Source organism: Chionomys nivalis, chromosome 21 (assembly GCF_950005125.1).
Source record: "Chionomys nivalis chromosome 21, mChiNiv1.1, whole genome shotgun sequence".
NCBI classification, from domain to species: Eukaryota; Metazoa; Chordata; class Mammalia; order Rodentia; family Cricetidae; genus Chionomys; species Chionomys nivalis.
The window spans coordinates 23,871,783-23,894,027 of NC_080106.1; the positions used below are offsets into that span (position 1 = coordinate 23,871,783).

General features: G+C 39.6%; 2 protein-coding genes and 1 pseudogene across 3 annotated transcripts in view; 2 read left to right on the forward strand and 1 right to left on the reverse strand.

Moving 5' to 3' along the window:
- Nucleotides 1–17,590, forward strand: part of Nae1 (NEDD8 activating enzyme E1 subunit 1) — a 34,829-nt gene extending 17,239 nt beyond the window's left edge. For both annotated transcript variants that reach the window (XM_057753308.1, XM_057753307.1), the window contains exons 6-20: nucleotides 132–211; nucleotides 1,034–1,143; nucleotides 3,697–3,806; nucleotides 5,632–5,694; nucleotides 6,313–6,376; nucleotides 6,654–6,745; nucleotides 9,536–9,595; nucleotides 9,678–9,811; nucleotides 11,458–11,533; nucleotides 11,792–11,831; nucleotides 12,991–13,077; nucleotides 13,732–13,824; nucleotides 16,053–16,167; nucleotides 16,255–16,304; nucleotides 17,303–17,590. In XM_057753308.1, the coding sequence (XP_057609291.1) occupies nucleotides 132–211; nucleotides 1,034–1,143; nucleotides 3,697–3,806; nucleotides 5,632–5,694; nucleotides 6,313–6,376; nucleotides 6,654–6,745; nucleotides 9,536–9,595; nucleotides 9,678–9,811; nucleotides 11,458–11,533; nucleotides 11,792–11,831; nucleotides 12,991–13,077; nucleotides 13,732–13,824; nucleotides 16,053–16,167; nucleotides 16,255–16,304; nucleotides 17,303–17,412 (1,284 nt within the window). In that variant the 3' untranslated portion in view covers nucleotides 17,413–17,590. The remainder of the gene's footprint in view (nucleotides 1–131; nucleotides 212–1,033; nucleotides 1,144–3,696; nucleotides 3,807–5,631; nucleotides 5,695–6,312; nucleotides 6,377–6,653; nucleotides 6,746–9,535; nucleotides 9,596–9,677; nucleotides 9,812–11,457; nucleotides 11,534–11,791; nucleotides 11,832–12,990; nucleotides 13,078–13,731; nucleotides 13,825–16,052; nucleotides 16,168–16,254; nucleotides 16,305–17,302) is intronic.
- A 1,734-nt stretch (nucleotides 17,591–19,324) lies between these two features.
- Terb1 (telomere repeat binding bouquet formation protein 1) overlaps nucleotides 19,325–22,245 on the forward strand; it is a 47,836-nt gene continuing 44,915 nt past the window's right edge. The window contains exons 1-2 of the mRNA XM_057754138.1: nucleotides 19,325–19,381; nucleotides 21,907–21,963. Coding sequence (XP_057610121.1) covers nucleotides 21,924–21,963 — 40 coding nt within the window. The 5' untranslated portion in view covers nucleotides 19,325–19,381; nucleotides 21,907–21,923. The remainder of the gene's footprint in view (nucleotides 19,382–21,906; nucleotides 21,964–22,245) is intronic.
- LOC130864220 (U6 spliceosomal RNA) lies at nucleotides 21,755–21,847 on the reverse strand (annotated as a pseudogene).

Genomic DNA, 22,245 nt, shown 5'->3' on the forward strand with positions numbered 1-22,245 from the left:
AATTTTGAATCATTGTGTCATTTGTATTTAGTTGGAATTTAATTTGTCAACTCATTTATTTTTAAAATAGCTGTTTCTACCATGTTTAATATGTGAAATTGTTGAATTTTTCCTCCCCTTGTCTTATTTAGAGTCCAGAAAACCTTCTAGACAATGATCCTTCATTTTTCTGTAGGTTTACTATTGTGGTTGCAACTCAGCTTCTTGAAAGGTAAATTTTAGGTGTTAATGTCTCTTTTAGTCTTACTTGATTTGCATAGTTTTCCCTATGTATGTTCGTCTGCTTTTACATTTAGTCAGATTTCAAAAATTCTTATAGTAATGTTTAATTTGGTGCTCTTGTAAGCTTTGAAAGGATAGGAAAGAAAAAATGAGATATTTGGATATATTTAGAGTATTTTAAGTGAACATTAGATATTGCTAAGTGATGAAAAACTAATTAGAAGCCAGGTGTGATGCTACATACCTGTATATCGCAGTACTCAGATTTTAAGTTTGAGGCCAGCCTGGTCTACACAGTAAGTTTCAGGTTAACTTGAGCTACATAGTGAGATTTGGTGTTTCAGAAATCTCAAAACCCAGAAAACTAAAAACAAACTAGTTATTATTGATTACAGGAAGATTTGTAGTATATACATGGGTTTTATAAATGTGTTTCACTACTACTAGAAATATTTAGATAGAGCTAGGCATGGTGGTGTACACGATTAATCCCAGCACTCAGGAAGCAGAGACAGGCGGGTCTCTGTGAGTTTGAGGCCAGCCTGGTCTATAGAGCGAGTTCTAGGACAGCTAGGGCTGTTACACAGAGAAAGCCTATCTGGAAAAAAAAAAAAAAAAAGTTTAGTGCTTTCACCGGCATTCTTCCTAATAAACCAGACTACGGTCTCACATCCCTCTGGGCCAGCACTTTTGAGGTTGCAGCCAAGTGAAATTGCTTGCTGTGCACTCTGCCCTTGCCTGCTTCTGTTAGAGAGTTCCCTGTCTGGCATATGCTCACTTGCTTATGTTCTTACTTTGCCTTCCTTTACAGTACATTACTGCGTTTAGCAGATGTCCTCTGGAATTCCCAGATCCCTCTTTTGATCTGTAGGACATATGGACTAGTTGGTTATATGAGGATTATTATAAAAGAACATACAGGTAAAATTGTTAAGCATGTGGGACTTGCTATTGGTTGCTTGAGCTGTAATTTTAGAAAGTCAGTTTGAAATTGTGAAACAAGTTTATGACAGTGCATCTCTGGCTGCAGGTTCAAAGCGGCAATTGGATTTAGTAGGTTTTTTTTTTTTTACTTATTTAAATGTGTGTGGATGTCCTGCCTATATCGATGGCTATGTAGCAAGTGTATGCCTAATGCCTGCATAGTCCAGAAGAGAGCCTCATGTCATCAAGAACCAGAGTTACAGATGGTTGTGAGCCTCTCTGTTGGTCCTGGTAATTGAACCTGGGACCTCTGGAAGAGTAGCCACTGCTCTTAGTCACTGAGCATCTGTCTAGACTGATTCAATAGGTTTTTGTCTGCTTTTCCCTTACATAGCATTATAGATGGATGTAGATCAGAGACATAATGTACTACTTCATCCTGTTAAGAGGCTTGATAGCTATGTAAGTGCCTGGTTTCTTTTGTTCCCCAGCTCATAGTTGGGCACTTACGGCTACCTAACAAGAGTGCGTGAGACACTTTGACACAGGCAGTACACTAGTGGTTCTCAACCTTCCTAATGCTGTAATTCTTTAACACACTTCTTCATGTTGTGGTGACTCCCAACTATAATATTATTTTTGTTGCTACTTCATAACTACTTTTGCGACTGTTATGAGTTGTAATGTAAGTATTTGATATGCAGGATATCCGACATGCTAGCTGCAAAGGAGTCACAACCCACGGGTTGAGAACCACTGCATTATAGTAACATTTCACACAAGTCTTTTGTTCCAGTCTCGTACTGGTCTTTGATCTCTCCATTTCATGTTCAATTACACATGATAAGCCTTTTTCCTAACTCCTGTTTCCTATGGAAACAGTGTTAAAGGAGACCAGAGACATTCGTAGGCAGGCCTGCATCAGCCCAGGACTGATAGCGGCTTTTCATATAGAATCTTAACCTTAGAATTTTATAAATTTTTCCTTCGGTACTCTAAAAAATGGTTCCACTGAATTGAGTGTTTTCATTCTATGCTAGCTGTGATATGAGCCAGGTACTCAGTTGGTGTAAGAATAGCTATTAACCTTGACATTTTCACTAGGAGTAGTATCATTTGGGCAGTTAGGATAAGCTTTTGGTGAATGATGCTGGACTCTTTAAGAGTTAAAATTGTGTATACGTGGGGAGGGGGGTGATGGCACAACTCCTTTAATCCTAGCACTCGGAGGCAGAGGCAGGCGGATCTCTGTTAGTTCAAGGCCAGCCTGGTAGTCTATAGAGCGAGTTTTAGGACAGTCAGGCTGAGAGAAACCCTATCTCAAAAAAGAAAACAAAAAATAAAAAACATGTGGGAAAGTGACATTAAAAGTTTTGTTTTATGTAGATCCACTCTAATGTTAAGTAGAGAGTTAACAGACTTAAAGGAGCAAAGGTTGAGGGTTGTTAAATTTCTGGTGGGGAGAAGGGAGGAAGAGAGGATGAGAGCCTCTAGCTTAGGGAAGATGTTAGGAATGAATAAAGGAGACTGGTGGTAATGAGGGTCAGAAGTGTTAGCTGTATGTCTGCTTTTATGTAAGTGATTTCATTTACTCTTAAGACCTTTATTAGGCTGATACTGTTACATCTGCATAGGAAGATATTTGTCCTTTGTCTACCATGACATGGCAAGTGGCAGAATTATAATCTAGTTACAAACACTCATTAAAAGTGTACATTGATTTGTATTTGGAGAGCAGTGTCCGAAGTCAGATCAGGAAGTGAGAAGTAACTGATGCTGAGGTAAAAGGAGCAAACATCCAAGATATCCTCAAGTTTCTAGGGAAGAGGGCTACTTAGGTAGTGGTGCTTTCTGCTGAAGATGATGGAAAGGGGAGGATAGATTGCCAGGAGTTGCCTGTGCAAAAGCTTTCTCAGTTATAGTAACAAATTCTGTTCTAAAGGAATCGTACTTTCATTAAAACTTATAGTCAGCCAGATGTGGTAATAAATGCTTATAATCCTAGCACTAAGGAGACTGAGCTGGGAGAAACTAGAGTTCAAGGCAAGGTTGGGTTTGCTGTAAAAGAAAACAGACCCATACAACTTATGATTTGTGTGTTTACTATACATAAGTTGTAATTCAGTAACACAGTGAAAAAACTCTGTAGGCACTGTGACCATCAGGATTATAGAATTCCAACCGGTCATGGTGGTGCACATCTTTAGTTCCAGCACTTAGGAGGAAGCTCTCTGTGAACTTGAGACCAGCCTGTTCTGTATACTCAGTTCCAGACTAATCAAGGTTAAATTGAGACTCTGTTTCAAAAAAAAAAAAAAAAATTAAAGGTTTCCCGTCAGGTGTTGGTGGCTCATGCCTGTAATAACAGCAACTAGGATGATAAGGCAGGAGGATTGCTATGAGTTCAAGGCTAGCCTGGGCTATAGAGTATGCCCCCCTCCCAATTTCCAGCCCCCAATCACACAAACAATGTGTGTGTTTGTGTCTTAAGTTCCTATAATGTAGTATATTACTAAAGAATTAAATATATCTTTTGGTATTGTTTGACAGTAATAGAATCTCATCCAGATAATGCATTGGAGGATCTACGACTAGACAAGCCATTTCCTGAACTGAGAGAACATTTTCAGTCTTATGATTTGGAGCATATGGATAAAAAGGTTGGTGGTTTGCGTGTGTGTGTGTGTAAGAGAGTAAGAGAGCGAGACCTTAAGTTTAGAGTTAAACTTTCTTCCTTTTTTTTTTTTTTTTTAATTTTGGCTCTTTTGAATCAGAGTCTCGAGGAATAACCCTGGTTGGTCTAGCACATGCTGTATAGATCAGTCTGACCCTAATTTGTGATAGTCCTCCTGTCTCTGCCTCCTCCAGAGTGCTGAAGTAAGAATATGTACCACTGTGCCTGACTTTACATTTTTTAACCTAAGATTTTTTTGTGGGTAAACACACACACATAATGTGAAAAAATATCATAGTGGCATTTCATTTGTATTTTAATAAATAAGGCTTGCCTAAATATCAGAGAGTAAAATAGCCCCTCTGGTCAACCTTCCAGACCAGACAGTGGTAACACACACCTTTAGTCCCAGTAGCCACACCAGTTTGCCATAGAAACCAGGCAGTGCATGCCTTTAATCCCAGCCCGAGAAAGGAATATAAAATGGGAGGAGACAGCTCACAGACTCAGGCTCATTCTGAGATTCCTGGTGGTAGGATCTCCATTTTTGGACTGAGGGCAAGATAAGAGGCAGTGGCTGACTGCTTTGCTTTTCTAACCTTTAGATTGAACCCTAATTTCTGCCTCTGAGTTTTCATTAATCGTGCTTCAAAGTGTTGTAAACTTCCGTATTTCTGTCACCAGATCACACAGTAGTATTTTATTTTGGTTTTTTTTTCAATAAATTTATTTCCCCTAACGTTAAAAAAAAAAAAACAAAAAAAGAAGAAGAAGAACAGTAGACCAGACTAGCACCTAACTCACAGATATTCACCTGTCTCTGCCTCCCAACTACTGAGAAAAAAGGCATGTTCCACCACACCTGACTAAAAAAACTTTTAAAAAGAAAAGTAGATAAACTGAAGTTTGCTGTATAGTCACTACCTAAGTCAAGAAATTGGACATTAACTTATCCTAGAAGTTCTCCCCATGAGTGGTGCACATCTGTGACCCTAGCACTCAAGAGGATGAGACAAGGTAACTGAAAGTGGAAGCCAACCTTTCTTCTAGAACAGAACACACATATATGAGTAGTTTAAATTTCAGTGTTATGTTTGTTGAAAATGTCTCAAAACTTAATTTCTAGAGTTTGAAAATTACCATGCCAACTATATTTCATTACAGAAGTAATCATATTTGTAACAGATTCTATAATGAGCATATATTTCTTTTCAACCTACAGTTAATTAAATGTATATATTCATTTGGTTATCAGATACCTCAAATTAAGAGATTTCAGCTGTACCATTGTGTGGTGTGTCTGAGGCTATTTTCTTGCTGAAGAAACAAAAGGAACTATTATATACCTGACATATCAGTGTTAAAGTAGATTCTGCCTTTAATATCAACCTCAGCCTCAGCCTTTCTTTGTCTGTGTATGTGTTTTCAGAAAGCTGTGCATATAGCCGTGGAGGCCAGAGATCAACCTCAGGTTCTCTCAGTTGCTTTCTGCTTTGTTTTTTGAGGCAGTGTTTTGACACTGAGCCTGGAGCTAGCCATTTATTTAGGTTGGTTGGCCAGTGAGAGTGCCAAGGTCTGCCTGCCTTGACTTCCATCCACTGAGGTTTCAGCGTATAGCCATGTCTGGCCATCATTTTACTCACTAAGCTACTCAATAGCCACTCAGAAATCATTTCTAAAATCATTTCTACAACCGGTTCATTTGTCTCTGTTTATTACTTCATATGTATTGGAAGAAAATAAGATGGTATAAGTGAAAAATTAACATTAACTAATACTGATATTTTCTTCAATTTGTGTCTCATTTTTAGGACCACAGCCATACTCCATGGATTGTGATCATAGCTAAATATTTAGCACAGTGGTATAGTGAAGTACGTCTTTTTTTTTTTAATTATATGTGACTGTATTTTCAAGCTCTTTTGAGGGTGTGGGAGGTTAAGTTTTCATGTGTGAGGGTGTATTGCAAGTGAGAGATTTTAAGTTTGAATCCAGCTATCACTCTTTCAATACTGATTGTTTTTCTTTTCTTTGGTTTTTCAAGATAGGGTTTCTCTGTAGATTTTTGTAGCATGTCCTGGAATTAGGTCTTGTAGACCAGTTTGGCCTTGAACTCACAGAGATCCGCCTACCTCTGCCTCTGCCTCCTGAGTGCTGGGATAAAAGGTGTGTGTCATCACTGCCCAGCAATCTTTTAATTAACATTAGAATTTCAGTAAATTTCATTCTGAAACTATTGTGAGGAATGAATGGAAAGAAATGGCCTAGTTACTCTTTCCAAATTGAGAGCTTCTGATGTCACTGGTATATATTATAGGTATGTATATATATTAATATACATGTGTGTATACATATGACATATGCGTACATATATAATATACATGACACTTTTTAATGAAATCTTACTGTGGAGAATGAGGAAAACTTTAGGTACTAAATTTCCATATTATGAGTTTTGATAACTAGATCTTTCAAATTTTTAATCAATTTAGACAAATGGACGAATTCCTAAAAGCTATAAAGAAAAAGAGGACTTCAGAGATTTGATTAGACAAGGTAATTTTCTGCATTATAACTGTTATGTAAATTTTGAAAAAATAATTGTTTGAAGCCAATATTTATTGGATTTCTCTTGTCAGGTGATGTCATCATGAGTTTTTAATTTTACTTTTCCCTTGGGAATACATTTTTTTTCAATATTTTAAGAACAAATGCTAGCGATATCTCTTGCTAAGGCTCAGCATTCTGATCCTTTGTTTAGAGCCTCACAAGGTTTTCTGTGTTGGGAAGACAGTGGAAAGTCATTATTTGTTCACATTTCTTACTTTAATAGGGATTTTAAAGAGTGAGAATGGAGCTCCAGAAGATGAAGAGAATTTTGAAGAAGCTATTAAAAATGTGAACACAGCATTAAATATAACTCAGGTATTAAAAGAATTACTGAAGTCATAACTAATATGTCTGATATGAGAGTTGATATAACAATTTACCATAATATTGCCTAAATGTATAGTAAGTTAGAAGTAAGTACCTATAACTTAGCTTGATTATTATTTTTTTTTTTTTAATTTTCGAGACAGGGTTTCTCTGAAACTTTTGGTTCCTGTCCTGGAACTAGCTCTTGTAGACCAGGCTGGCCTTGAACTCACAAAGATCCGCCTGCCTCTGCCTCCCGAGTGCTGGGGTTAAAGGCGTGCACCACCACCGCCCGGCAGCTTGATTAATTTTTAATGCTTTTTTAAAAAGACGAGGTCTTTCTACCTCAGGCTACCTCAGATTTGCTGTATAAACCAGGCTAGTCTTGAATTTGTTGTGATACTTGTGCCTCTGCCTCTCAAGTGTTGAGGTTTCAGGTATGTGCCATGCCTAGCCCAAAACTTGAGTTTCTTTTCATACCATTTTGAGCCTGCATGGTGGTGAGTGCCTATAAGTCCATTACCTGGAAAGGGGCAGGAAGATCAGTAGTCATCCCTGCGCTACATGAAACTGTGTCTCAGAAAAGTTTAAAAAACATTTTCTCTTATCTTCATTAAAATGATGTTAGTGCTTCAGCATATAGTGGCATTAAAACAAATTATTTTTGTTCTTTTTCATTTAGAGAAATATTTAAATTATTTTAAGTATATAATTTATGAATAGTTGAGAACTTGGAGATAAGAATTATAAATGATATTTTGCTAGTCAAAAGAAGTGCTACTCAGCTGGGCAGTGGTGGCTCAGGCCTTTAATCCCAGCACTCAGGAGGCCGAGGCAGACGGATCTCTGTGAGTTCAGTTCCAGTACAGCTGGGTCTTCACAGAGAATCCCTGTCTTCAACTCTCCCCCCCAAAAGTGTTACACAAAAGCTTAAATTTTGTAACCCTGCATTTTCTTTTGACGGCAGTTATTTAGAGTGGAGGTCTTATGAATGACTTGTACACTTCAAAACATTATAGGGTATGTATGGTGGCTTATACCTGTAATCTTGGAACTTTGGAAGTTGAGGCAGTTTGGTCAGTTTTGTTTTTAATTTGGAGAGCTATGGAATAAGATACCTGGAAGATTTTTAGAAATTTTTTTTACAATTTATAGCCAGAGTACTGCCTTTGATATTGGAAAAGCACTGAAGTCACTGTAGACATTTTGAAGATGGTGAAACGGTATTGCTGTGTACGCCTTGTAAGTCAGTCTAGCTGAGGAACATCTTCTGTCTTAGTTGGAGAAAATGTTGAAAATGTGTATGTATATGCATATCAAATTGTACATGTTAGATCTGTGCAGTTTACTGAAAAAAAAAAAAACAGTCTTAAAAACTGAAGAACTGATTATTCTAAAGCCAGGCATGGTGGCATATGCCAGTAATCCTAGCACTGGGGAGATGGAGGAAACAGATCAAGACCACATGGGTTGCATAGTGAGTTTAGTTCCAGCCTGGGCCACAAGAGACCTTGTTTCAAAAATTAAACAACAGGGCTGGAGAGATGGCTCAGTGGTTAAGAGCATTGCCTGCTCTTCCAAAGGTCCTGAGTTCAATTCCCGGCAACCACATGGTGGCTCACAACCATCTGTAATGAGGTCTGGTGCCCTCTTCTGGAATGCAGACATACACACAGACAGAATATTGTATAAATAAAAAATAAATAAAATTAAAAAAAATTAAACAACAAAAAAAATGGTTCTAGGAGTTGGGGATCAGTAAACCAAATAATCAGATATTAAAGTATAAACAAAATTAGAATATGAGAAGGCAAAAGGGAGTTTGGGTTTGGGAGGCAGTATTAGATAGAGAGCCAGAAAAGACCTCATGAAGTGACATCCAGAGGTCTGGTGGAAGAGCTTTTTCAAGCAGAGGACACATAGAAAGGTCATGAAATGAGATGAAGTTTCACATTTGTTACAGGATTAATAGGAAAGTCAGTGTGGTTGAAGAAGAAAGAAAATGGTAGGAAGGATTTGGGTTTGAAGAGGTATAAAGGGCTGTATCATAATAGAAGCTTGCAGACCATTGAAAGATTTGGAGTAGGAAGTAGAAAAATCTGATGTTGAGACAGGTTCTCACTGTATGTATCCCTGGCTAGCCTTGAACTCAGTAGTAGACCAGGTTGACCCTACCTCTGCCTACTTGTGCAAGATTAAAGGTGTGTGCCCCTACACTGGGCCATCCAAAGGACTATTTTGACTCCTGTGGGTAGACTAGAGGGTGTGGGGTTGGAAACCGAGAGACCAGTCAAGTAGTTGTTACTAAGCACTCTTACAATAGTAGAATCAAAGCCTATGGTTTGGAAAGTTTTTATTAGGGTGGTGACCTTGCTAACAATAAAATTGGATAATTATTTATTTGTCAGAGTGGTTGTCTCTTTCAACAGCCTTGAATTAGGGTACATGGATTTCGGAATTTTCATAAGCTGGGACACCATGAGCAACTTAAAATCTAGCTCTGTAGTAATACCCATAATCTTTGCTGTCTTCAAATATAATGATATAAATGACTTACTCCATGTGTGATGCAGAATAGGCTTGTCTGGAGTGCTGACAGTAGACAGGAGAGGATTTTCTTTCATTCTCTTTCCCCATCAGATTGCCATCAGATTCTGATTCTAAATAAAACTAAACACATCAGAAGTTGATATTTTATTGCACTTTGAAACTGCAAAGATCCGATTTGAAGAAATAGCACTGAAAGTAAAGGTGGACAGAATTCTTAATGTAAATAAATGTTTCATGTTCCTTTGTTAGGTCCCAAGCAGTATTGAAGATATATTTAATGATGATCGCTGTATAAATATCACCAAACAGGTAACAAGAAGTAAAGATACTACTGCCTTATACTCCAGCTCAAAATCAACACCCTCACTTGTAGTTTTTTATTTCCTTTTAGACCCCATCTTTTTGGATATTAGCCCGTGCCTTGAAGGAGTTTGTGGCCAAAGAGGGACAAGGAAATTTACCTGTTCGAGGCACAATACCGGATATGATTGCAGATTCAAGCAAGTACATAAAATTGCAGAATGTGTAAGTGGCTGTTTTTGCTGTTGTCAGGTTTGCTTTTTGAGACAGGGTTTCTGTGTCCCCTTACTGTCCTGGAATTAGCGTTGTAGACCAGGCTGACTTTGAACTCACAGAGATCCGCCTGCCTCTGCCTTCTGAGTGCTGGGATTAAAGGGTGCGCCACTACACCCTGCTGACTGTTTTTAAACTGTGATAGACTACTTATATCTGCCCTGCTAGAGGGACTCAGAACCCTGGTTTCTGACAGAGGACCCAAGAAAATACTGAACTAACAGCTTCCCTTGTTGAAGTCAAGTCCAAGGAAAAATCACATACTTCAAACCTGCCTAATAATACAGATTATTATATTATATTATATTATATATTATTATTATATTATAGTCTTTTCAAATGTTATATTTTTAAAATGTTTAGATATCTAAATTATATATATGTATATATACACACACACACACATATATATATATATTTTAAATGCTATCTCTTTGTAAAAATGATCAGTATTAAAGCTGAGTCTCTCTTTCAGGTAAGGCCATACTTCTTTTTTTGGGTGAGCGTGATACTATTGGGATTGAACCTAGGTCCTCATAGTCCTGCTAAGAAAGAACTTTACTACTGAGCAATGTTCCTAAAGTAATACTAGTTTCTATCTTCAATTATCTTTTTCTAAATTTTCAGTGTTTCAACTCTTAGACTAGGAGAACATCCAAGATTTGCTTGACACTGACTAAGATCTCTGTGTGGCAATACTTGGCCCTGGAAGAATCCAAGCCTGTACCCTTGGATTCATAAGATCCATACACCAGTTACCAAAAGGTTACATCCATGGAGACCCAACCTTATAAGTCTGTGTATGTCAGGGTAGGATACCTGGATAATAGGTATTTATTTATAGTCATTGACTCCTTAAGTTCTGAAAGATTGAAGACCAAAGGAAAACGGTTAAAAATAAAGACTCATGACTGGAGAGATGCCTTAGCAGTTAAGAGCACTGGCTGCTCTTCCAGAGGTCCTGAGTTCAATTTCAGCAGCCACATGGTGGCTCACAACCATGTCTAGTGGGATCTGATGCCCTCTCCTGGCATAAAGGTATACATGCAGATAGAGCCGTCATCCACTAGATAGAGAGGAGGGGGAGGGAGAGAGGGAGGCAGACAGACAGACAGACAAAATAAAGACTTCATGAATGGTGCCTGGGTGGGTTTAAGTTGGAATGCTGTAGGGTATAATGGGAGTCTTGGTTTTAGAGGACTCTAAAAGTCTTCCTGCCAGCTATTAAAAGACCCTTAACTAGTAAGAGGTGTTGCTGGTGGCATTTCTCTAGCATTTTCACATTTTGGTGTTCCTAAATAAGTATTTTTTTTTAAATATTTATTTATTATGTATACAATATTCTGTCTGTGTGTATGTCTGCAGGCCAGAAGAGGGCACCAGACCTCATTACAGATGGTTGTGAGCCACCATGTGGTTGCTGGGAATTGAACTCAGGATCTTTGGAAGAGCAGGCAATGCTCTTAACCACTGAGCCATCTCTCCAGCCCCCCTAAATCAGTATTTTTTAATTAAAAATAAATTTATGTTCACTTAAAAATGATTTAAGTGTTGCTAATTTTAGAACTTGCTTATTTTGGGTTGTTGTTCTTTTTTAGTTACCGTGAAAAAGCAAAGAAAGATGCTGCTGCTGTGGGTAATCACGTTGCCAAATTGCTTCAGTCTGTTGGCCAGGTAAGCTGCTGAGTATGTTGCCCCTTGACAGTGAGTACTTCTCTCTGTGGGAGTGGGATTCAGCCAGGGAGAGGCTAGAAATAGAAGGCATTACCCTGGCTTTTTGTTTCTTCAGCAGAAGTGCCTACTTGCCTGTGTTCTCTCAGTTCTTGGAGAAAGCTTTTCATTTCACAGCTATTGGCTTTGTACTGTGCCCGCTGTTATCTTTGTGTGTGTGTGCATGTGCATTATTATAAATCTGCATTTATCTCTTTATAGGCACCAGAGTCCATTTCAGAAAAAGAATTAAAATTATTTTGTAAGTCCTTTTAATTTCCTTCTTTTGCTTGATAAAAATTTGCCACCGAGAATGTTCTCCAGAATTTTAAATGGTCAGCATTCTCAAATTGGGGTGTGTGTATCCTTAGGTAAATTTTATTTTATTATCTTGTAATAAAAAGGAAATTTTAAGACTGAACTATTTGATCTGTGTTAAGTGACTGTAATGAAATTAAGAATTTGCCATATAGTTTGTGACTGGCTTCTGGGTTTTCTCCTAATTGTCAGGGTAGGAACATTTTCTTTGCGTCAGGTGTAGGTTGGGGAGGTGACGCTGTAGGTTAAGTGCTGGCCATGCAAACATGAGGAGCTGAGTTCAGTCTATCTGAAATGGTGAGCTCTACATTTATACAAAAAAAATGGAGAACAAAAAAAGAAAAGAAAAGAAAAAATAATACGGTGGAGATTGGTAGAAGATACTCAGAATCAGTCTCTATCAACCACATGTATACATAGGGCTAAGCATATGCATGCACCACACACAAAAGTAAAAGCTTCAAAAAGTTAGTTGCAGGACTAGAGAGATGGCTTATCAATTAAGCAGAGGAAGCCCCAAGGAACATACACGTGGACACATAAAATTATGTCCTAAGCCTTTCCTACACACAAAACTGAGAATAAAACCAAGGCAGGAATTAGTTCATAACATTGATATTCAATATTTAACATAACCTACTGTACTGTGGCCGCTCAATACAATTTTTAATGAATAAATTCTTTTTTTGCTTTTTCAAGACAGGGTTTCTCTGTGGTTTTGGAGCCTGTCCTGGAACTAGCTCTTGTAGACCAGGCTGGTCTCGAACTCACAGAGATCCGCCTGCCTCTGCCTCCCGAGTGCTGGGATTAAAGGCGTGCGCCACCACCGCCCGGCCATGAATAAATTCTTAAAATTTTTATTATTTTTAAATTCTGTGTATGCCTGTGTATGGCTGTGTGCTCCTGCAGAGATTAGCGGTATAAAGTTCCCTTGGAGCTGGAGTTACGTGTACTTGTGAGGTACCTGATGTAGATGCTGGGGACTGAACTCAGTTCCTCTCCACTAACAGCACGATCTCGTAACTGTTGAGCTATCGTGTAGCCCCAATTTCTTGTTCAGCATGTTCGCCTGTCAGCCTCCCTGAAGTCTTCACTCTTTGCAGGCAGCAATTCTGCATTCCTTCGAGTGGTGAGATGTCGCTCTTTAGCTGAAGAGTATGGTTTGGATACAGTCAACAAAGATGAAATTAGTAAGTACAACTAGATGCTAGATTAAAATTATTAGTAAAATGTGTATAATTACTGTTGAATAAATGATGTTATAAAATATATAGTTTATATTCTATTTTATAGATTTACCTGAATGATTTTAATTTACATAACCTACTGTACTGTACATATGCTATACAAAAATACATAACACTGTATTTGGATTACTGAATGCATTGTTTGTTATACATAGGAACTAACACCATCATGTTTCTGCTTTGATTTTTTTTGTTTTGTTTCGTTTCGTTTTGTTTTGTTTTATTTCTTTGAGACATGGTTTCTCTGAATAGCAGTTCTGGCTGTCCTGGAACTCCCTTTGTAAACCAGGCTGGCCTCAAACTCAGAGAGATCCACCTGTCTCTGCCTCCTGAGTGCTGGGATTAAAGACATGTGTCACCACCATTCGGCTGTGTTTCTATTTTGATAGAGACTCCAGCTAGTATTCCATAAGACTCCTGGATTACTTGTTAACGTATTTTTTCTTATTTTTAATTTTATACTTTATTTTCATAAAATACTTAAAGTTTTTGCTAAGATTGTCTCGGATTCTGAAACTTAACTATGAATTCAGTCTTTTGTTGTTTGTGTGCTGTAAGTTGTCCAGTTGTACTATTTTTTTTCTTTTTTTCTTTCAGTTTCTAGCATGGACAATCCAGACAGTGAGATAGTCTTATACCTAATGTTGCGGGCTGTTGATCGATTTCATAAACAGCATGGCAGATACCCAGGTAAGAACGGCAGTTGACTTACCAGATACAAAGAAAATAGCCAGATGGTGGTGACAGACACCTTTAATCTTAGCACTTGAGAGACAGAGACAGGCAGATCTCTGAGTCTGAGGCCCATCTACAGAGCAAGTTCTAGGACAGCCAGGACTACACAGAGAAACCTTGTCTTGAGGGAAAAAAAAAAAAACCCACAAAAAGCGAAAAGGAAAATCTTTCGGCTTCTTATTGTTGTTTTGTTTCATTTGGGCTTTTTTTGTTGTTATTGTTTTGAGACAGAATCTTACTTATGTCAGGCTGGTCTTGAACTTGTCGTCTTCCTTCATCAGACTCTTAAGTACTGGATTTATAGTCATGAACTATCACATTTGGTCAATAAAATCGTGAATAAATAATTGGCTTGATGCCAGGTATGGTGCCCTCACCTTTAATCCCAGCACATGGGAGTTAGGCAGGTAGATCTTGGGAGTTTGAGGCCAGACTGATCTACATATGAGTTCCAGGACAGCCAGAGATACACACAGAAACCCTGTCTCAAAACTGGCCAGAAAACCCCAAAACAAAATAAAACCTCATACTTGACCTAATTTTAGTAGTCTGTGGGTATTTAGAGAAACTACTATTTGATTTTAAAGGCTAACTACTTAAAGACCATTTGATTCAAAACTATTAGAGAAGAATATTGGTTGAATACGTATAGAAGGAAATTTTTTTTTCTGCTAGTTGTCATAGTTGACTTCTGTTTTCCATAATAATAGTATTTTAAATTTTAAGTTACTAACATGTCTTCTGTCTTTCTTTTTTTCTTGTCTTTTTAAAGTGTGTGTGTGTGAGTGAGAGAGAGAGAGGGAGGGAGGGAGGGAGGGAGGGAGGGAGGGAGGGAGGGATGGAGGGAGGGAGGGAGGGAGGGAGGAGGAAAGGATTCATTCTGTAGCTCAGGTTGCCCTTGAACTCATTGTATAACCTACACTGGCTTCAGTCTTGTAGCAATCCTCCTGCCTCCATGTCCAAAGTGCTAGGATTACAGACATAAGCAATCACAATCAGCTCTTTTAGTTTTTAAAACCTGACCTGGAACTTGCTGGCCTTGAACTCTTGATCTTGTTTTTCCTTCAGAAAACTATTATTATAAATGTGTACCACCATTCCCAGCTCATAGTTTACTTGGTAACTCTTACTGACTTTAACCTGAAGGAATAGAAAACCCGTAAGCAGTATATATCAGTGACTTCTGAACTTTGAACACTGTAAAGATACAGGGATTTCTTTGCTCAGTATTTTTTTGTTGTCTGCAAAGGCAGTAATTGAAAAACTTGTATAATCTTTTATTTTTTTTCTAAAGGTTTACTTATGTATACTGTATTCTGCTTGTATGTATTCCTGTGTGCCACAAGAGGGCACCAGATCTCATTATAGATGATTGTAAGTCACCATGTGGTTACAGGGAGCTAAACTCAAGACCTCTGAAAGAGCAGCCCGTGCTCTTAACCTCTCAGCCATCCCTCCTGCCCCTAAAAACTTGTATAATCTTAAAGATCCACAGTTCAGAGGCACCTCTGGCTACATAGCAAGTTTGAGACCAGCAAGGATACATAAGACTCTGTTTCCAAAAAGAAATAAAATAAAAATTTAAAGGATATAAGTAAGGTATTTTCTCTTTAGGTCTTTGAGCAAATAATTATAGAGTATTATGTGTTACTCTTGTAGAACAATAATTAACAAAGACTTAAAAACCACACCAGAATGCTGGGATTATTTGTCATCATGCCTGCTTTAGGTGGTTTCAGTTTCAAACCCAAAGCTTTGTTCCTGCTGAGTCCACACTTGACCAGCTAAGCCGGAGCTGACAGAGACTTACTGAACTTCAATTTGTGACAGATTTTAGTTATCTCTTAACTTAGAGATTTCAGATATTTTCACATGTTGGTTTCATGATAGTACTTTATACTTTAGTTTCATATATTACTGTTTTGATTAGATCACCTGAAACTGGATTAAGTAAAGAAGATAGCCATTAATTTGAATTCCCCCCCCCCCCCCGAGACAGGGTCTCTATGCAACTCTGGCCATCCTGGCACTCACTGTGTAAACCAGGGTATTCACAAATTCATAGAGATCTGCCTGTTTCTGCCTCCTCGGTGCTGGGATTAAAGGTGTGTGCTACTACACCCAGCCCACACATTTATTTTAATGAAAAAAAATATATATAATATATATATATACTTTTTTAGGAGTATCTAACTATCAAGTCGAAGAAGACATAGGGAAGTTGAAGTCCTGTCTTACTGGCTTCCTTCAGGAATATGGGTTATCTGTAATGGTGAAAGATGATTACGTCCATGAATTGTGAGTATTCTTTAGAGGATATAGAGGTAATGGTCTCCCTGTTTGTGGTTAGACTAATAAAAATTGAAACCTCCTCTTTTCCTGTAGTTGCCGATATGGAGCTGCTGAGCCACACACCATTGCTGCGTTCCTGGGAGGTGAGTTTTATAGATGAAATGACTTATTTGTTGTTATAGAATACAGTTATTTCTATTAACTCTTTGTTTTCTTGGCTGTTTTAATTAGTGAGGTCAGTGAAGCAGACTGTGTGGTTTAGGTTAATCATTAGCTCCCCACACTATTCTCCTACCCTGTGTTTTTCCACAGCCATCCATATTAAACTCCTGAACAGTCATTAGTCCTTGGGAAGGATGCTTTTGATCATGAACCGCACTGAACTTTCTAATCACAAGTACACACTCAGACCTTCCTTCCTCTTCTTCCTGTTTTGTCTTCCTGCCCCAACAGTTCTCAGAAACAAAGACTAACTTGACTTAAAGGTCCTGTGCACTTCCTTTTCCCTGAGACATGAGGTCTTTGTACCTCACAGTCCAGTTCAAAACTGCCATTTCTCTCGTAAGAACTCCCTTTATCTGTTTGTTCTCACCATTTCTTCGAGTCAGTTAAGTTAGTTATTGTATGGGTACCTTATAAACATCCGAAATTTATTTCTTATAGTTTACAAAGATCAAAATGAGGATGCCAACATAGTTAGGATCTGTGAGAGCTCACTGCAAGAATCATCTATGGTTGATGGTTTTTCTTGTATTGTGTCCTCCTCACATATTATGTTTTAAAGACGTCCAAAGAAACCTGCAGAATCTCTTTATAAGGGCATAAACCCATTTATGAGGGCTCCACCCTCATGGTCTAATCACTTTCCAGAAGCCCCACCTTCTAATTCTGTTGCATTGAGAGTTTTCAACATATTAATGACAGGGGGAGGGGAACACGAACAGTAAGTTTGTTCAGGGTCTCACTTGGCTGGCCTAGAACACATATTTAGCAGACTGGCTTTGAACTCACAGAGATCTACCTCTCTGCCTCCTGAGTGCTGGGATTAAAAGTATGCACCACCAGGCTCAGGCTGGCTTTTATTATTTAATTCTTAAAATTTATTAGTTTTAAAGATTTACTTTTCTCCTTTTTCCCACAGGAGCTGCTGCTCAAGAAGTTATCAAAGTAATCACCAAGCAGTTTGTAATTTTTAATAATACTTACATTTATAGTGGCATGTCACAAACTTCTGCAACTTTCCAGTTGTAGAATAAGTACCATGTGTAATATGTTAATGATTGAATAAGTACCATGTGTAATATGTTAATGATTGAAACTGTAATTGTCTTCATATTGTGCTTTAGTTTGTAAAAATCTGTTAAAGGAGAGCAGTAAATTGTTTCTTTAATAAACATTTTCCTCATTTGTAATACAGTCTTGTTGTTTGGGGTGCTGGGGAGAGAGCAGTCATTTTTCCACAGAATAAAAGCTATCTCTTTGTAAGTTAGTTCATTAATACTGGCTTTCTATTTTTCACTTACATATCATAGACATCTGTTTCATTAGAAAAAGTAAAAAAAAAAAAGATCTTAATGAATTGACATGTGGATTTTAACTGTTGACATTTTTATTTTATTATTACCATTTTTTCCCCCTAGACAGGGTTTCTCTGTATAATAGCCCTGACTGTCCTGGAATTCGCTCTGTAGAAAGACCAGGCTGGCCTCAGACTCACAGAGGTCCGCCTGCCTCTCCTCCCGAGTGCTGGGATTAAAGGTGTGCGCCACTGCCTGGCAGCTGTGGACATTGTAAGATCATTATTTGTTAAAAGAAGCATTTCAGGATTTGTAGTTTTATCAGAAAACAAAATCATTTCCTTGTAGTCATTCATTATATATAACTAAAGATTTTACTCTATTATCTACTTGTTGAAATTTCATAGGGTCATCCCATCCATAAATTTCATTTTAACGAATAAGCAAATTGGAATAATAGCACTTACCATCATGTTAGATGGGAAAGAAAATTCCTTAAGAGGAATAGCAGCAAACTAGAAATACAGAAATGGAAGCAGGGCTGTGTTTCTGACATGTGTGTGGCTGGCTGAACGTGTTAATGTGACTCTCAGAAGCTTAAGGCCTGCAGTGTAATAGTCATTAAAGGCAATCTCCTGTGTGAGAACCTGTTATAGCTGACGAAGGGGGAGGGGTTAATAGGGCTTTTATTTTCTTAGATACTAGTGTGTCGTTCTTGCTTGGCTGTCTAAAGTGACTCTCCCAGAGCATGGACGCCCTGTCAGTACTTCATCTCCCTACACAGTCCTAGTCGGATGGACTCTGTTAAGAAGGAAACATTAAACCTGGACCGCATTTCAGACTCGAGCTGTGGTTCTTGGGTCTACACAGTAAGAAGTTGGCCAGAACCAAAAATTGTGGTTTGGGAATTCACCCAGTGACGCTGCTTTAGTGTGGTGAGGTGTCCGCCAATGGAATAGCCAATGTAGTTTGAGAAAAGCCTAGCGGGCAAGGTCAGGAGGGAGCAAAGGGTCGTTTCCTAGAAGGGAAGCCCCAGATACTAAGGCAAGGTTAGAGTATCCTCGAATTTCTCTAAAGCCCAGCACCACGTGCTGGCCAACTGCCCCCGGTACGCCAGCGAGCCGCTAGCTGCGGCTGCGAGCGCGGGCTCCGCGTGCGTGCCGGTGTCCGGCCGGAAGTCCCGCCCAGCGGATGTAAACCTGGCGCGTGTTGGGTGGGAAACCCAGTCAGGCGTCGTAGTCTGGGCTTCCTCAGGGAAGAGCTGCGGGGCTCGGGGTAAAGGCCCCAGCCGGGTTCGGTGTTGCCTTCCGGGGCAGGTGGGCGCCTGTCGCAGAGCTATGGGGCCGGTGTGGCCCAGAGGGGACCCACTGAGCTGAGGGCAAGGGCTGCCCTGAGCTACGCCGGCCGGGCCAGGCCGCAGCTGCACAGCCTGCGGGAAAGGGCGGCATACTCTGATTAGCCTGGCATCTGTGGACGCCCGTGCTGCTCCAGGTGATTGCGGTGTGTGGAAGGCGTCGTTTGAGAAGGAAGACAGGGCCGCGTGTCCCGGGAGCCCCAACCAAACCGCAAGCCTTGGGCATTGGGTGACTGCTCCCGCGAGGCCTGGGGAGCCGGGCTTGGGAGCAGGACCCGCTGCCCAGCGGAGAGCTGTGGAGGAAGGCTGAGGGGCCGCCGACCCACCTGAGAAGACTTCAGCTCTTTAGGTGAGCCGTGCAAGCCTCGGTAGCCTTGAGCGAGACCCGTGGAAAGATGATGGCCCCGGGGCAGGTGAACCTGGCTAGGGTGAAGTGTGTCCCCCCCCCCCCCCCCGCCCCCATCTCATCCATCCAGAACTGCGTCCTGTTGCCCTCAATATTTTCCGGGACCTGAATGACTTATTTCATTCCCTTTAAACTTTGGAAGCAGAAAGTCGATAGTGCCGCTTAATGATAGATTCTATCTTGGCTTCCATCTCTAAGACCAAAGCGGGATGCAAACCAATACTCAATACTTTTCTTACTTATTTTCTCTACTAGTTTTCCTTATAAAGTTAGTGCTTGACCTTAGTGTTTTGGAGAATTGGTTCTCAACCTGTGGTCGTGACCCCCTAGGGTTGCATATCAGATATTTACATTACGATTCGTAACAGCAGCAAAATTACAGTCAGGAAGTAGCAACGAGATAATTTTATGGCTGGGGTCACCACAATGTGAGAAACTGTATTAAAGGGTCGCAGCCTTAGGAAGGTTGAGAACCACTGTTTTGGATAGTAAATTACAAACCTGTAAGGATTATACTTTCTGTTATGTGAAATGTTTTTGTGGTTTTGTTTTTTCCCTATGAGAACACAGTAAAATTTAAAATCTCACTGTTGGTGATAACTTGTACCTATTCACAAAATTACTGAAAATATTTCATAATTGCTTTATTTGGCACATAACTTTTTACTTGGAAAAGAGCTATTTATAATTTTTGTTTTGTTTTTCTAGACAGGGTTTCTCTATAGCTTTGGAGCCTGTCCTGGAACTAGCTCTTGTAGACCAGGCTGGCCTCGAACTCACAGTGATCTGTCTGCCTCCCAAGTGCTGGGATTAAAGACGTGCGCCACCACCGCCCGGCGAGCTGTTTATAATTTTAAAATTATCTTTTTTGAAAATTGCAACTGTTCCTTTACTATAAATATTTTTAGTTAAGTCTGTTTCTTTATGTGTGTGTGTGTGTGTGTGTGTGTGTTTGTGTGTTTGTGTGTGTGTGTGTGTGTGTGTGTGTGTGTGTGTGTGGCGCGCATGCGCGCCTGTATCGGTCAGCACATTCATGGCTGGAAGGTAACCAGTGAGAGTGTTTTCGTCTACTATGTGAGTCCCAGGGATCACCCTTCCTTTGATGGTGAGGATTTTCCGTTTGTTTTGAGACTATCTTTTATCTCCTCACCCCCTCTTTCTCGCTGAAGTTCCTGGATGGCCTGGAACTTTTTATATGTAGCTCAGAGTGGCTTTAGACTTGATGGGCCCGGGATCACACAATGATGTAAGGACAGACAGCCAAAGTATATTCAACCAAAGGCAAGCTTTATTCCAGAAAAAGGAAAATATCACCACGGGGCACAGAAAGCTAATCAGCTATAGTTGCGACAGCAGCCAGATGGGCTTGTATAGCTGTGGCATAGGGGCTGTGGCAATAGGGGCTGGTTTTGAGCCTCTTTTTATAGTAAAATCAAGCACCGGGTGGGGTCAAAGAACTTTTACAACTTGAGGTCAGGCTTAAAGTCACATTGCATTTTAAGTTTTACAACTTCTAGCCTGGCCGTGGGACGCACCTTTAATCCCAGCACTTGGGAGGCAGAGATAGCTGGATCTCTGTGAGTTCGAGGCCAGCCTGGTCTACAAGAGCTAGTTCCAGGACAGGCTCCAAAGCTACAGAAAAACCCTGTCTAGAAAAACCAAAAAAAAAAAAAAAAAAAAAAACAAAAACAACCTCTGGATATAGGGTGTTAACTTATGATATTTGCAAAAGCCTGTGGCTGACACAGCTGCTTTTCACTTTCACTGTCCCTAAAAGAATGCAGGGCAGAGAGTAGAGTCACATAGGGGGACAGATAAAAATTAAGGGAATACAAGTAGAGGGTCCCATAATAATTAGAAGCTAACTTTGTCCCAGGTACCTGCCTTGCTAGGAAGCTAGGAGGCAGGAGACAATTGTTAAAAGTTTGCCTTTGGTCAGGCGGTGGTGGCATGTCTTTAATTCCAGCACTTGGGAGGCAGAGAGCTCCAAAGCTATAGAGAGATCCTGTCTTGAAGAAAAAAAAAAAATTACATCTGTACACAGTGGCTGCCAGGGTGTCTGCTCTTAAGGCAGAAAGTGTTAAAGGTTAACAGTGGCTGCCCGTTTTACTTTTTTCTCCCAAAATGTGTTTGGGCTTACAGCTTTATATTTCTGTATTCCTGGACTGGACCCTTTATTTCTATATTCTATTCCTGGACTCTTCAAGACTCATCATCCTTCTGCCACTCCCTTTCCTGCCTGAAGATTACAGACATGCACCATGATGCCCAGAATATTTCATTCTTTCAAATTTTTTTTTTAACATGGACTACTTCATGAATTTGTGTCTCACTCGCTCATCATTGTGAAGGAGTCATGCTAATCTTCTCTGTATCATTCCAGTTTTAGTATATGTGCTACTGAAGCAAGCATCCTGCCCAGAATACTTCTTAGAAGCTGATCTAACTAAAAATACCCTATCTTCTAGATGAAATGTAAGGAAAAATGACAAGCATGGAAAGTGAGAATACAAAGAAAATACAAGGTGAGAAATCCATGAATCATGTGATTAGGTTAGTTTTATGTGTTTTATAGTTGTGCAATTGTGGGCACACTTGTGTGTGTGTGTATCATATCTAACAAGCCTCTAGAAAATGAAAGAATCATTCATCAATTCACATAAATGACATTTCTGGGGACACGAACAGTTGCTTACCCCAGACAGGGATTTGCCAGTTGACCAAAGTAAGGGTGTCACCAGGTCCAACTTGCCAGTGAGTCTACTGGCTTCCTTGTAGGATGTAAGTGTAGAGTGGTTTTTTTTTTT